The sequence below is a fragment of the Zootoca vivipara genome, chromosome 5 (genome assembly GCF_963506605.1).
Source record: "Zootoca vivipara chromosome 5, rZooViv1.1, whole genome shotgun sequence".
Classification (NCBI taxonomy): domain Eukaryota; kingdom Metazoa; phylum Chordata; class Lepidosauria; order Squamata; family Lacertidae; genus Zootoca; species Zootoca vivipara.
This window is the reverse complement of record NC_083280.1, coordinates 50,823,138-50,839,985: the sequence shown is the minus strand read 5'-3', so window position 1 is coordinate 50,839,985 and position 16,848 is coordinate 50,823,138. Positions and strand designations below refer to the sequence as shown.

Below are 16,848 nucleotides of genomic sequence, written 5' to 3'. Positions count from 1 at the left end.
CGGGCGAACTGGTTGCGCTCCCCTAAATTCATTAGGGGTCAATTGGTCAATTACAGTTCTGCATGTAGCCTATGACAGAAGAGCAATATTTGGGTTGCACTAGAGTATGGTCTGAAGCCAAGCAGGTCCAGTCAGTGTCTGAATTGGTGACTGGGAACCACACATACATTTCCTTGGATTCCATTATGGAAGGAAGGTTCCCACATGAACAAATAGCAGTCACTCTGGAAGCACCCTGCCTGTATTCAACTTCCTCTGAAATGTGACAACTGTCAGAGGGTAGCTGCAACAGCAACAGATCAGCTACAAAACCTGTTCTCTTCTCTTCTAAGCTATGAAACTGCTTTGCCATCTTCTTTGTCTTTTTCCGTAATGTATGGAATAGAGACCAGAGGCATTGTTGCTGCTAAATTGACAGCTAGGCCAGCCAGGAATATTATTTGTGCACATAAGCATAACTAGTCAGAGCTTTTTTTTCAAGAATTGGATGCACTCACTTAACCTGTCCATTTCTTCCAAGCTACAGCTTGTGTCCTTTCTTTGTTTTGATTCCCCACCCAGTCTTGGACTCCGTAATGAGAAGCTCACTCCTCTCCCCACACACACACCAGTTCTGGCACAAAAGTTAATTTGGATAACAACCCACAATTTAGCATTCAAATCCTTTAAAGCTCTATCTCTTGTAAAGTGTTTGATCGCTGAATTTAATACAGTATTTCAGTCTTTGAACTACTATTGTCAGATCTTATTATGGAAAATGTTTTCACATAGTGCCACCTAGTGGAAACCAACCAATTAATCTTCTTGTTCAGAAATGAATACAGAGGATCTGATTGGCCAATAAAGCAAAAAGTTATTGAAAAATAATGCTGGTAGCGAAAGGTTGGTCTTTGATTGTAGCACATACGCTTTTAGTATAGTTCATACATGTTATGGTTGTATTCGTATTTGCAAACTCCCCACAGCTTCTCTTACACTGTTGTATCTGATGAATGAGAAAAGACAGAGGCTTTGGCTGCCTACTGCTTGTATGATTGCTGTGATGCATTTAATCATTGTTCATTTTCCTTCAGGAATGTTGTTTTGGCTGCATTTCTTTCTAAGGACCTCTAGCTATCTTCTGCTTCTGCCTTGCTAATCCTTGATTTCTATGGAGCAATGCCTTTTTGTATAATCTGATTGCTGATTGCATAGAATCACCTACCCAGCAATGGAGCACAGAAAACATTCTTAGTGTGTTTAATGCGTGTCATGATAGTAGATCCTGCTATGAAGCAATGTAAATAGTAACAGTAAATAGTTTTTGGCTTCTTTCTGGTATTAACTTGCATAGTAGTTGTTTTGTGCTAATAGCATGGATATCACATGACTAACATGGTCATAAGCTGGGTTTGAACCAGGAACATACTTAGGTGGATTAATAACTTAACAGTTCTCCTAGTTATTCATTGAGACATCCTTTGGCTCCAGATCTACATTCTCTGGTCTGTTTTTAATGGTCAGGTGAGTTATACCAATCATGGAACTACAGTAGTTCTGTGGCTTCTTAGCTAGAGTTTTTCCTGGAGCTCCATTCCTTCAGAGTTTGTATAACATTATGACTGAGTATTTGTATCCACCATGAGCTAAAATCTTATTAGAGCTCTTTGGAATTCAGTCCTGCCTTGCTTCCCTTTAAAGTAATAATATCACCGTTATTGAAGTCACAATGGATACAGAAAGTGTTGAAGCATCTGAGGCCAGTACCCCGATTTAGAATCATGCCTTTTACACAAACTAGTCCCATAGGCCTCACTTTGTGGGTGCTGTTGCAAGTCACACACATATAATGCACTTTCTGTGCCTGTCCTTATTTTATTTATTTATTAAATCATAAATTTCACTCAGGGAAGCAAACATCAAAACAAAACAAAATAAAAATTAAAGAACAGACAATTGTGCACAACCAAATAATGTCAAGGTTTCTAGGAACAATATATTTCAGCTGTCAAATGCCTAGGTAAACAGGAATGTTTTAAAATGGCAATATGAGCGCCTTTTATCAGTGGAATACCTACTGCAGTGGATACACCTTGTAACAGTGCAACAATATTACTTAGTTTTCTCAGGAAAATGTCTTCTAACCCACAAATTTGGAGGCTAGTTATCTTTCTTTTTTCAATTTATTAGATTTATATTCCACTCTTCCAAAGGAGCCCAGATCATGCTGTCTTCAACATTACATACACTGGGTCTGTCTGAACAATCATATCTTGGCTTAATAAATGGAGATATGAACAAGCCTCTTGGCTACACATGTGATCCCTTTGCTTTAAATATATTTTCCTGTTTCATTCAAACCTGGAAACTACGGTTAACAGTTTCAGAAAAAGACAGGATGGATATTTAGCCAACATCACTTAACATCTTGGCTTGTTCTGACGCTGTTAACCATAGTATCCCAATACAGATGAAACAAGAAGCTATAGTTAATAGTTCATTTGTGCAAAAAACAGAGGACAGCTAAGGTAAAGGTAAAGGGACCCCTGACCATTAGGTCCAGTCGTGACCGACTCTGGGGTTGCGCGCTCATCTCGCATTATTGGCCGAGGGAGCCAGCGTATAGCTTCCAGGTCATGTGGCCAGCATGACAAAGCCGCTTCTGGCAAACCAGAGCAGCACATGGAAACGCTGTTTACCTTCCCGCTGTAGCGGTTCCTATTCATCTACTTGCACTTTGACATGCTTTCGAACTGCTAGGTTGGCAGGAGCTGGGACCAAGCAACGGGAGCTCACTCCGTCACAGGGATTCGAACCGCCGACCTTCTGATCAGCAAGCCCTAGGCTCAGTGGTTTAACCACAGCGCCACCTGGGTCCCTGCAAATAAAACGTTTTAAGTACAAAATACAATGTGACACTAGATGGCAATGGTGAGTCTTATGGAAAAATCAATGGATTTTTAAAAACACATTTTCAGAATGGTTCTTATATGTGTATAGATTCCACCAGAATTGGCCAAGAGGCTTGTTACTATCTCAGTTTATTAAGCTGATATATGATAGTATAAATGTGGCTTGAATTTTGGTGTAAAACCCTTCACCACTGTAAAAGCATAGAGAACTAAGACTCAGTAATGAAAACCCAGAAAAAATGGTTTTGTAGACTGCCAGTACTAGAAAAATGGACCAAATGATGTTTTAGGGTCAAGCCCCAGACTATTAATTTACAACTTGAAATTCCACTTTCACTAGACTCCACCTGGGTATTTCCTTTTGCTACCCTGCTGCACCTGAGATTAGTAATTTCTAGGCTTTGCTCTGCATTATGTTCTGATAAAAACTTTTTAGAATTGACAAAAAAGAATGATGAACCCAAACTTTCCTTAACAGACTCAGAGTTCAAGATATGGCAGTTCTCCTGTGCACGATGAAAGTGTAAGTTGAAAGAAAAAGACAGTACTAACTCCACAGAGGTGACTTGGTGGTGGTATAACAACATGCAAAGCTAAAGTTGGCTTGAAAGGAAGTCAGTTTCTTTGATGCCTCACTTGCAGTCATTGAATTATCCTGTGTTTGTCCATAAGGTTGAATAAGAGATTGTTGGACAAATGCTGAATATGTTTGATTTCTACATCGTGACACATTATTGGAATCTAGCACTTTTATTTCATGGCAGATTCACATGACCCAGCTGGCAAAAGATGATCTGGAATAGCATTGTGATTACTGCATCACTAGATGTACCATGCCACCATGTAACCATGGATACAGGATTGAACAATGGCATAGTTAATATGGGGTTGGATCCAAAAAAGCTCTTCCATATATGAAGTCATCTTCAGTTCAGGGAAGGAATGTTTAATGCTAGAGCAAGCCTATGCAACTTGTGAGCCACCAAGCTAAAAAACAGCCAATAAGCCATGATTTGTGACCTGCCAGATACTTGCACTCCCTTCTTTTGCAAAACCAGGCAGGTAGGGAACCAAAAGGTTTATTGAGCCCCTCTTGGCTGGTGGACTGCATTCAGGCTGGTAGGTCACAAATTGTGCAGGCCTAAGTTAGAGCACTGCATACAAAAAATGAAGCTAAACCCACATATGTTCGTCTGCTTGGCAAAGGCTGTAGCTTCTCCAAAGCAATAAAGAATGAAAACTGCTACCAAGCAGACCCACCTCTAATAGGATTTTCAGAACTCTTACACAAGTGTTTGTGCTACAGAGCTTGTTGCTATTTTTCTTCTTGTCACAGTGCTTTTGGGTGCATCCTTTGGACTCTCTCTCTCTGTGTGCGTGTGCGTGTGTGATGCAGCAAGTATCAACTTCACTACAAAAAAAGCAACTTCACTACAATCCCACACCATCCAAGATATGCTCAAGAACCCATGCAGTACAATGGCTGAAGTGTTGGGCTTGGGTGTGGATTAAAATCCCTGTTCAGCTATGGAGAGTGGCATTAGTTATTATTGCTTAGCCTAGCATACATCATAGAAGGTGACAACTGTGAGGTTAAAAATGGTTATTTGAAAAATGGTGGGATGCAAGCATACTACATATACTGATCCTACATCCTGGGCCTGAAAGGACACGATTCAGCATATGGCAATGCACCAGTAGGTGCTACTGGAAGGAATTTTTAAATTTTCTTTTGACTATGTCAGACCAACACAGCTACCTACCTGTAATTACACCTTACAGAAGTTTGCTTTAACATGATACGAGATCCTCAAATAGCAGATATCAGAGAAAGGATGGATAATTTTTCTACTTTTTTTCTTTACACAAAATTCTTTTCTTCCTGCATAACAGGTATGGGAAACCTTTGGCTCTCTACATGTTACTGAATTACAACCTCCATAATCACTGGCCATGCTTGCTAGGGCTGATGACACTTGTAGTTCAGCAACATTTGGAAGGCCAAAGGTTCCCATTTCTGCTGTAATAAAACCCCCAGAGTTTTATTTGGACAAGGTTTACCAGATGCAGCCAACCTGCCTTCGGTGCCAAGGATCATTTTAAAAAATGGCACCCCTGTGAAAGTCATCTGAAAACTTGAATGCTTGGTGGCATTCAAAACCCTGAGCCAATGAGATACTTAATATAGGGGTCACCATTGTGAAAGCTTTCTGTCCAACTATGGTAGCTGTCAAATTAATCACACTTGTGATTGCCTTCTTTGCAGGTAGTGTTATAATGTCTACCAGAGGAGTCATTTGTTATAGATTGCTCTTGTAGAATATTTGATTAAATTAAGCGTATGTGGAGGTTGCTTGAAACTCTAGCAGTTTCCTAAATCTGGATATGAGTAGGCAGTGTGATAGAAGAATCTTTGGGAGTCTCTAATCAACTTTTTCATATTGTCACCTTGATAACGGAGCAGGTTACCTGAAAGACCCCTGTTCCTCTATGAACCTGTAAGATCACTTAGATCAGCACTCTACAGGATATCATAATAAACTGAAAACAGGCATTTTCTGCTGTTTCCCCTGCACATTGACGTGCCCTTCTCTTTGCCCTACAAGAAGCATCACAGCAATTTCCCTCAATTGTCTTGTTAAAGGCATACCATACTTTTTTTGGCAAGCTTCCCCTAATCAATCAACTCAGGCCCTGTACCAATGGATTTCTGTTTCTATGATGTAGTTTTATTGTTTTTATGCTGATTTGCATTGTTTGTACACAACTTTGAGGGTTTCTTTGAATATTAAGTGGTTCAGAAATATTTTTAAATAAATAACACACCTGAAACGACTACTAATGGATTAGTGACACATTGGGAGTAATCCTCTATCTATAATTTCCTTTCTTCCATGTCTTGCAGTCTCCAAGGACACTCTCTCCAACTCCATCTGCAGAGGTAAGTTTGATGGAAGCTGTGCCCTGCATTGTACAATGATGATAATAATATGACTACTATTAAACAGTATTATTGCTTGTTGTGTGCTGCCTTCTTCTAAGCTGCCATTCTGTGACTATGCAGTCCACTGTGCTGAATGCAATTCAGCAGCAAAATGCCAAACCTGAAGCGTACTTAACCTGAAGCGAACTTTCTCATTGAAAGTAATGGAAAGTGAATTAATCTGTTCCAGACAGGTCTGCGAAGTACTTAACTTGAAAGTACTTGAAAGTACTTGAAGCATACTTAACCCGAGGTATGACTGTATCTTGACCATTATAACTCTGAATATTATAATATATATGTAAAATATTTTCTTACCTCAGGGATATCAGGATCTTCGGGATCGGATGATACACCGGTCTACCAGCCAGGGGTCCATTGGTTCTCCTGTGTACAGTCGTCACAGCTACACTCCCACAATGTCACGTTCACCACAACATTTTCACAGACCTGGTAAGGCCCAATGTAGGCAAGTGGCCAAGCCACAGAATCTTAGCTTATTTACATAATAAAATTGCATAGAAAAGGAATCTGCCACTTTAGTATTACATGACTTCTTGCATACGGTTCAGTTTCCTCCCCCTTCCTTTTCACTTTTTCATATTTTTAATCAAGCTGCCTAGAATCTATGCCAATTAGAGAAAAGCACATGATTTCCTGGAGTCCTGTTGTCAGGGAGAATGTTTGAGTCTTAGGGTAAAGCTATTACTATTGGGAAATTAAATTGGTTGCTTATCCTTTCTTTTATAAGTGGCAAGTAATGTTGAATATCATGCTATAGGGACCTTTTTAATGAGTCCTTTGTTTCAGACTGTGGAATACTCCTGATAATCAAACCTCGCAGTCCACATGACCTCTGCTTTGATGTTGAAATGGAAGGCCATCTTTAAAAACAGGAAAATTCTGTATTTAAAAATCTTAGTGTGAAGACAGACATAAAAAAAGTTTTAAAAGTTAAATGCAAATTCCACAGCCCTTCCTTCCTTCCTTCCTTCCTTCCTTCCTTCCTTCCTTCCTTCCTTCCTTCCTTCCTTCCTTCCTTCCTTCCTGCTTTCACATCTGAAATGTCCACTGTACACACTAGTGAATCAAATGCTGACTCAGTTGTTAGGCTTGCCTCCCCATTTATGTCTTCCTTTTAAAAACAACAACATTTGTTGCCTTCTTAATTATTTTAAAGAAAACTCAAGTTCATAAAACGTAAATCTCTTCTGAGTGTTTGAGGCAGGAAGAGATTTCTTGGTGACATCACAGGGGCCAGCCCTGTGAATAGCTAAATATAGCCTCAAACTGGCAGAATTGTTCTTTTCAGAGCTTTGTTCTACTGAGGAAAGCTAACTATCAACTGGTAACTGAATATCTTTGCAGGGTACCGTAGCACCCACTGCTCTTAAAATGTTGTGCCTGCATTCACCCCTAGTTAGCCATTAAGGTCTACAAATTGCAAACCAGTTCATCTGTTTAAGTTGCATGCACAAAACAGTGAAATTTCTACTTCAGAGATGTGCATTAAGCTGTATTTTTCTTTGAAGTCTTGCATTTAAAACATACCTCCCTAAATTAAACTGCTCATGGGTAGAATTGTGAGCAAAATCTGGAAATTAAAATTGGTTAACCTTACTCTGGAAACAGTTTGGAACCCCAAAACTAGGGTTTGGGATTCAGGTTAGGGAGAATTGCATAGCTACCTTATCCAAAAGCAGGTGAAGCAAATGTCTAGATCAGGCACCCCCAAACTGCGGCCCTCCAGATGTTTTGGCCTACAACTCCCATGATCCGTAGCTAATAGGACCAGTGGTCGGGGAAAATGGGAATTGTAGTCCAAAACACCTGGAGGGCCGAAGTTTGGGGATGCCTGGTCTAGATGCATGTTTTTCACAAAGGAACTTATTAGTATCAAGTTTGAGTGCTTTCACATGATGATGGTAAGCTTAAAATGGTTGATTTGCTGAAGAGGTTTTTCAATTAAAAGGCACAAATGAAATTTGGTTTATCATATAGCACTGACAACAAGATGATGATGATGAATTCTTCAAGATATACATGGTTGAGCCAACTGAATCTATTGGAATCTATGAAAAGGCTTCACATTTCTGCTTTTTGTGATAATATCTCCATATATGCTAGATGATAAACAAATCCAGGCTTTCTTAAGAGTTGGACAGAGCATAATAGCTAGTCGTTTTTATTTCTGTGTGAAATGATGATCCAAGATGGCATTGGCCTCATTCAGACATAATGCTCAACAATAATTATAGACAAATGAATGAGCCACTCCTCTTTCCTTCTCTGGTATGGCCTCAAGGAAAAGATCAGAAGCTATCACTTCCATTTTTAACCACCTGCATTTTGGCATTAGGTGTACTTATAGTCAAACTCAAAAGCAATAAAATATAGATGTTAATCTCCAACTGATTCCATTTCAGGAAGGATCTATATGACAACTCTTAATATGTGAATCTGTGAACATAATCTATGAACAGAATTTAGTATTTCAACACTTTTAATTCTGTAATTGTAACTAAGAATGATACAGTGTTTCCTTTAAACCATGATTTAACTAACTTAAGAGTGTGAAATATGACAAGATGTAGGACATGCTATTTCTCAAAATCGTATTTGTGAGATTTATTAAGATTGAGACAATGATTCAGTTTGCTTTGCTGATATTTTGAATAGCTTTCTAGCATTGTGTATTTAAATAAATGCAGGAAATAAAATGGTTTCTGAGAGCAGTTCAAATTACTGGGGAAACAACCAATATTATATTTTGAAATGACAGGGAATTTTCCCCCCAAAGTTGGACAAGGAACACCATTATTCACACAATAGCAGATATTTGCAGATTTCCTGTGACCCCAGATCTCAAAATTTTCAGAATGTTTTTGGAAGTGACCTAAAGGCACTTTTTGAAAATTCCCTCATTGATCAACCACATGAAAGGTTACATTGTTTAGAATATATATTCTATTCAAAAATGGCTCTCTTCCAGTATCTATATTATATTAAAAACTTCCATCATAAGGCCCCAAGGTTTTCCTGGTGTTCTTAGTGGAATGACTAAACTCTTCTTCCAGAATTTCTTAAAACAATTTTAAAAGGACTTTGTACCCCTTTTTTGGCATTGTTTCGCCAGGTTGTCACCCAGACAGCTGCTGCTTCTGAAACTCATTTGGGTTCAGGGTGTGTGATGCATGAATAATAGTTATTTTTTGCTATATAGAGAGGGTACTAATTTAAGCCTGGACTAAGGAAGTATCCAGTGGAAATCTTGAGTTTTCACCTTCTTCCTATGACTTTTCCTAATATTTGTGTAATCTTATTTCTTCCTAGTTTGTTTAGTGCTTTTCTCCCTCTGTTCTCTCCCCGCCTCCAGCCACTGGCCCTGCTTCTGTCTTATTTTGTGTTCTCTTTTCTTTGTTTCCATTTTGTCTTGCCTCACGATTTCTTGCCGCTGCAGAGCTGCTGTCTAATGGTGTGCAGCGGTTAGCCCACCTGCGCACTAGCAGTCCCCTCTCCACCCACAATGACTCCCGCCCCTACTCCCCTTTCCGACACCACTTCATCCCCCATGTCAAAGGTAAGGAGACAGGCCATTCAAGCTAGTGTCAGACAGACTGGAGATTTATTAGCATTCAAGGGAAGCTAATAAGGCACATCTCCATCAAGTGGCTATCAGCTGTGTGACTCCCAGCATGCCTCAGACCTGCGTCATAATGACTATGTTAGACCTGACATACCTTCTCCATCTTCGAGGAAGTATGTCCTTTCTAAGGGCCCTCCTTAGGTGAAGTGCTCCATTTCTTATGTTTTAGGAAAGTGTGGCTCTTTGAACAGCAAGGTGACAGAATTTTGCTGCCTTGGGAACGTAACTCTGGAATTGCCATAACTCTGAAAGTTGGCCCCTCTCTCTTCAAACACATTGGCATGTCCTACATTTTCTGTAAGCTCTCCAGTACCACCTCTCCCCATGGTTCAACTTCCAACACAAATAACGCCATGTCTGTCAAGTTTTGCACAGAGACATTTTTCACTTACAATGCCTTCTAACATATCCTCCTTCCCTCAAATCTAAGGCCAGATTCAGGTCATTTTACCAGCTCATACACGGGCAAATCCAGCGTTGAACAAAAAGGCTTGTTCTAATATAACAAATCCCAGCTCCTGTCATAGGAATGCAGGAAGCTTCCCTATAGCACATCTATACTAATTGGCAGTGGCTTTCTAGACAGGAAGCTTTCCTACCGGTAGCCCTACCTGGAAATGCCAGCAATTGATACTGCGAGCAAAACATGTGCCTCTACCACTGGGCAAACCATCATGTGAGGGTGCATTCACATAATTTTTATTGTCTGGAGTGACATGGTACAATCACTACTTATATTCAAAAGCTAAGATTTATCTCTCTTAAAAACTATCTTCATAGTTTAGCTTGCTTTTCATACCGTCACACTATGTAACTCTTAAAATTCCTTTGTCCTGTTCCAGGTAGCTTGCTCCATCTTCCTGCCAGTATATTGATTCTCTATGATGATTATCCTACTACTTTGTCTACCCATTTTCTTCTCAGTATCCATCCCTCCTTGTTCCCAATGTGCCCTATATAATTTTCAACTCCTCCTGAATCACTCACTCAGGAGCTGATGTAAGCAGCAGTAGATTAGGTTAATTGCTAAAAGCCAGGAATATTTATGCTCAAGTTATTGTACACATTTCAGTGTCCTGAACTGAAGTAATATGGATGTTAAATAGATTGCATGGTTTCCATGGGCCATTATCGGAAATGATAATAGATCTCAAGCTCCTTCTCTAACAATAAGACACACTTTACAACCTTTTCGTTCCAGTTTGTTTTAATCTTCACCATAGCAAAACTCACTTCATCCTTTACACATGGGGTCCCTTAAAAACAGAGGCACAATTCATGTTTGCATGCACTTGATCCATAAACTCCAGTTCAACATTTCCATGCTGCAGACCTACTGTAACTTCCTCCTCCTTTCCCAAGGCATTCCCATTCTCTCTCATAATATGGTAGAGCTAGTGGCTCCTTTAGATTTGACATGGCAAACCTTCACTGAGGTTCAGCTCATAGTTATCAGTTTCTGAAATAAAGATTTTCGTGTGTAGCTCTCATTTGTGGCCTGCTTTGTCCATTTGAATGACAAAATCAGGAAAAACAGAAGGGCAATTAATTGTATCTTGTGCGATAAAGATATGGGATATACTTCCATGCGAAAGTGCCAGCATGACTATGTGTGCATGTGCCCAGGGGTGATGCTTTGATATCTGCAGTCCACACTCAGCAGTAGCTTAAGGCCATGCTGGGCTTCCCCACTTCTGCACAAAGTTAATGGTGGCAATTATGGAACCAGCACAGGCCCTGCTGTGTGCTCAGATGCCTTCACAATGTTCATGCAGCATCTCCCAGGAAGAAAGGTGCTTCTCTTTCTAGGAATTTTCCCCACATACTTGTGATGCCAAACTATGACATGAGAGTACAGGAAGCTACCATCCAGATGTGTGCTAAGGTGATTTGTGCTAGATTCTCAGCCATTTTAAATTGCAATTGGCAATATTGAATAAATCAGTAATTAAATGGACCTAAGGTATTAGTTGATTGTATATTAATCTGATTCTGACTTTCTGGAGGGGAGGGGAGAGTTCTTTGAAAGTTTGGGCTTTGAAGCGTTTAGAAATGGCATGTGAAGGAAAAGCATTAGACAGGAGCATGTGAGAGGGGAAGGGTTAAGATTTCCCTCTACAGCTGCAGTCTTAGTAATTACCTCTCCCCACATGCACCAATTGACAATTTCTCTTAAAAATTATTGATAAGCTTATCTGCTGGATTGAGAACCAAAAAGTAGCACTGTGCTTTCCATGATTGCTTTCTGCACTCTCTCACCCTTTAATTACATGTGCTTACATAGCCATATGTTTTTTCTCCTTTTTTTAGTTGAAAAGTACCACCATGGTTCTCATGAACGCATTCAGCTCTATTCTCCCATTTGTTTTATTTCATTTCTGTACATGACTTTTTTCCTTTTCTTTTCTCAGATGCGGCTCCATTCTACATAGGTATGCCATGTCTCAGCTCTCTTGTGACACCCCTCTCCAATACCCAGAGGGACTTTGTGTTGTTGTTCTTACCCATGTTCACTCCCTCTTTGCTGATATTTTCTTCCTTCCAAGTGTCATTCTAACAGATACATTTCCACTGCTTTAGCTAACATGTTACGCGCAATTCAGCCACTCATATTGGCCTCTATTCACAGATGTGTAAATCTGTGGCTCGGTCTGTAGCACAGGGCTGTTTGACCAGAATATCAAGGTTCCTGTGTTCTTTCCATTTAACTTAATGCTTGTCAGTAGAGATTACTGACACCCTTCAGCTTTCTGTAAATAGTATTTCAATACAAATTTACTGGAGAGCCAAACAGAGGTTAAAAAAAAGTGTGATGAAAAGCTGATAACCAATTCCTCTTTTTAAAAAGGAGATTTCTAGCAGGTTGAGAACCACATGATGGTCCATCCCAATTTTGTACTGTAAAATGTTGCCTCGAACAAACAAAGTTAGCATAGCATAAAGGCCACATGGAGGCCACTTGAAGCCACATAGCAGCTGCTCCATGAGGACTGGTTTCCACTATTCGTTTTCCATCCTCACCACTGCCACACATGCATGACGTGTAGAAGAGCTGCCATGCAGAGACAGTTTCAAGTTGTTTCAGCTTGCTTTCATGTATGTCCTGTTAAATGCACGATTAATTTCCCTCCAGCTCCTGAGAGCAAATAAAGAGGTTGCCATAACCCAATGTAAATACACCATATCAATTGATTTAATGTTTATTTTCTAATAAATACATATTCTACAGAAAATATATGTCTCTCTCCAAGCAGTCATTCACATTTTTTAGCACTGATACCAATTGTCTTTGAAAAGCCACAGGTATGAGAATAGACATAAACTAAGTTCTTACTGATCCTGAGTTTTTGGGATGAGTTGAGTAATATATGAACTGAATGAATTGGATTCCCTCCCTTAAGCATATTGACAACCCACTCCCAGGTTTTTTAAGGAACAGTTCACACATCAGAAAACTGTATCAGAGAGTGCCACTCAATAGCAGACACAGGCCCTTTCCAGGGAGGCTCACCTGGTGTTGACTCTGTTGCCTTATGGTGCCACTTGTAGACTGTTTTAGTTGCCTAGGCATTTTAGATGCCATTTGAATAATGGTTTTAATCTTGCTTAGCTATTTTTAATCTACTTTTAATATTGGCTTCCGCTGTTACACTGGTTTTATAATTGCTGTATTTGTTTTAGTTGACTGTTTCTAATCCTCTTCATTTGTGAGCTGCTCTGAAAACCCTTTGGGTTGAAGAGCAGGCTAACAACATAGGATATATACATGAGATAAAGTGATTCAGAGTCCAGTTGACATAGTTCAAGCTTGAAAAGCTTGGACAGGTTTTATACGCTGTCCCTTCCATGCAAACATAAAACACCTATGTGTAGCTGTATTGCACACAATTGGAGTTTATATGACAATGGATTGGTGGTCTCCCTGTTGACCAGAAGGAATCTCCAGTCCAAACTTTCAGTCACTCACTTAATCACTATGTATCACTGGCTGTGCAGTTGGCATTGTAGGGAAAACTTTGACTGCTTCTGTTCATGAATGAAATGTGGGAAATGAAATGTCAATAAAACAGCTCCCCCTCTAGCAGTTGTTGGATTACAGCTCCTGTCATCCCTGACAATTCACCATGCTGCCCAGGACTGACAGACAGGCCCGTGCAGAGGGGAAGGCAGCTGGGTACACTTGTCCTGGACCTTAGAGTGCTAAACTGGCTGGGGGAGCCTGCCAGAGGCCTGCTGGACTTGTGTTGTTTGAGTTTATAACTTTATTCTAACATGACTCCAGCCCCTGGCCCCAGACAAGTTCTGTATGGACCTGCTGACAGCGAGTTCAGCCTCATTGCGAGGGCCACAGACTCATCAATACCTACCACAAGATAATTTCCTGGAGCTGAGATGAAAAACAAGACCCTAGAGAGAAGGGAGTGTAGTTATTTATTTATGCTAGTTTGATCAATCAAAGAAAGAGCAAACCAGAATAATTAATCTGAAGCTTTTCTCCTTCTCATACACGTATGATCATTTGAAATAAATGATTCTCTTCTAAGGGTGCAGATAATTTGACTTGGGGTTTGCCTAGCAACGACTTTGCCAAATGCCATGACTCTTCAACTGAAAGTGTGAACCCTGGCTGATATTAAATCATTGCCATGTAACTTCCCATTCCGCTCCACGGCTTGTCCATTTAATATGACTGCATTCTTCCTCACGCATGCTGTTGGAATGTACAAATGAGAGAATGCAAGCTGCCTGATTTCCAGCCTGATGTGAATGTCTCTCTTAACACAGACTAGCAGTGCCCTTCAATGCTAGCCATATTTCCTGACTACCAACTATTTTTTTTATTTTTTGTTCGTTTCTTCCCTGGTTTTCCTTTTCCACCGTCTTTTGGTTGGGTTTTTGAATTATGCCTGCTTCTTTACTGCTGTTTTTGTTTTTGTTTCTGTTTCCCCATTCTCCTCATTGGAGGCAATGAGCCGTCCAGCGGTCGGAACTCCCCTGCCCCTTACCGGCCAGACAGTCGCCCTCTAACACCAACTTACGCTCAGGCCCCTAAACATTTCCATGTTCCAGGTAGGAGCTGGCAATGTATGTCTTGGTGTCCTGTCATAGTGTAGACCAGTAGCCTTTGTAACCCTTGTCTTGTCTCCATTATCTCATGCTGTTTAGTTCGTTTTTGTTTTTTGGAGTATACCATGAACTGCTTTGAAATGCAGGGCTTGTTGGTTTTGTTTTGAGAGGAATTAGAAAAAGCTGGCTGCAGAAATATTTAATCGTTAAATTTAAATCTTTCTCTTAGTTAGAGATTTTGGAATAGGGAGGATACAATGTAGTTTGGTAAGAGCATCGTGTAATGGCCCAAGCCACTTCTTGGTAGCACCAAACACATCTTACCTGTTAGTTCCTGTTTTTCATGACTTTAAGAAGCAGGATTCAGGTTACAATCCTAAACAAAAGTACTAGGAAGCCCGTCCAATGGGACTCAATGGGATCTGAGCAAGCATACTTAGAATTGCACTGTCAAACACGTTGCATTTTTTGTGGCACAATAACTGTGCTTTCTGTTAAGAATAATATTGCTTAAACAGACTCATTGCATCTAGTTGTTACTGTGGCACCCTCTGGTAGGCTTCATTTGGGGCCTTAAATCTGTAGATTCCTGTGTGAAATAGTTCTCATTGATGCAAATCATTATTTTAACATTAAAGCTTCACATTATTTACTTTGCTTCTGTACACTTTTTACTGTCTGAGAAGGAGCCAATGATACTGCTAAAAGTTTAGCCTTGTATATATTACACTCTGCTTTTGTAGTACTGCTGCGAATGCTGCAGATAACCTGGTAGGCATTTTCTAGCAATGGCTGTGGCTTAATGTTTCTTGAGCAGTCTCAGCGAGCAATGGATATGTCATTTTTCAGTATTAAGCAAAACATTGAGTTGTGGTTAGTTTGTATCAAAGATTTCTTGTTCCAATGTATTTTGAGGAGATAAAGAATTATGGCCTCACTCTCTTCCATGTCAATTAGAGTTGTTTCTCTGGAAGTAATAGGGACGTGCCTGTCTGGCTGAAAATTTTGGCCACAGAATTAGGAGCTACTGCTGCTGATATAACATCTGCCTTCATGGTCATGGACCTCCAAGACATTCTTAAGAGATTACAGGTATACTGTAACTGCTTAACATACCGAGAAGGTATAGTGGAGGGTTTGAAATGTGGAGCTGAACCTTGAACAGCATAACCCTTTTTATGGTTTAGAGTTGGACCATTACTGATATATTCTAGCTATTAATTAGTTGCTACACATCTAAGAGGGATAGCCTGCATTAAACATACCTTGCCACTACGAGGCTGCAATCCCACCGAACACAGTGGCACTACTGAGTAAACATGCATAGGATCAGGCTACAATATAGCATTCAGTTTTCTTTGTCTATTGAGTTACCCTAGATGAGTCTTTTTATAACCCCCCCCCCCAAAGAACATGGCTTTTGGGTTATTTATTTTTCACTCTACCTCAAGCTTTCTAAGAATCCTCTCTCCATTTTGTTTGTGTTGTCATATTAATTTTCCATGTCAGTGCATTTTATATTTAAGAGGAACATGAACTTTTCCTTGAGAGTATATCCAAGCATGTATTTCTAAAAAAAACAACAAATGAAAACATTTTGTACTATTTAAGTCATTGCTAGAGAAATACTGTATTAATCCCAGGCTCTATGCCATAAAATGCTTCTGAATATGAACATATGTGGTTGGTGGTTTGAGTTGCTTGTACCACCAAACCAATAAGTGTGTTAAGAAACATTGCAGAGGCTCAACAGAATCTCGGAGAATATGGCTGCATTTCAAAATGGCAGATTCACACTGCAATCCTTCACACATCTACCTGAAAGCTGGTCCCACTGTTCTCAATATGACTTACTTATGAGTATGCATACATAGGATTGCACTAATGAAACATGTTCTGAAGCCTTGACTGTAAATGTACATCATTGCTATTTGTGATGTCTGTGGTTGGAGGAGAAATTGAGCTGCTGTTGCACAATTTCCCAGTAGTCATTTGGGGGCTGTTTTCCGCCAGAATGCTCCTGTCTCCACCCCTGGCATATGTCTTTTGGTTGCACCTCCTGTGAAATGTTTATCCCACTAACAATCTACTAAGACATTAAACTGAATAGCCCATGCCTTTAGGCACATCACCATGTTGCCAACTCTATATGTCAAAGATTTCATGTCATCTGTCTGTGATATTTTCCCATCTGTTTTTGTGTTTTGTTTTCATCAGATACTTCTCTCCTTTATGTGATACTGAAATTAGTTTCCTGGATA

The 16,848-nt window shown here is 39.9% G+C and overlaps 1 protein-coding gene across 14 annotated transcripts in view; it reads left to right on the top strand.

Moving 5' to 3' along the window:
• ABLIM1 (actin binding LIM protein 1) overlaps positions 1-16,848 on the top strand; it is a 198,521-nt gene that overhangs the window by 158,495 nt on the left and 23,178 nt on the right. For 7 of the 14 annotated variants that reach the window (XM_060274770.1, XM_060274768.1, XM_060274759.1 and 4 more), the window contains 5 exons: positions 3,370-3,414; positions 5,797-5,832; positions 6,198-6,327; positions 11,932-11,952; positions 14,486-14,590. In XM_060274770.1, the coding sequence (XP_060130753.1) occupies positions 3,370-3,414; positions 5,797-5,832; positions 6,198-6,327; positions 11,932-11,952; positions 14,486-14,590 (337 nt within the window). The remainder of the gene's footprint in view (positions 1-3,369; positions 3,415-5,796; positions 5,833-6,197; positions 6,328-11,931; positions 11,953-14,485; positions 14,591-16,848) is intronic. The other 7 variants (XM_060274761.1, XM_060274763.1, XM_060274764.1 and 4 more) reach the window with 4 other exon arrangements.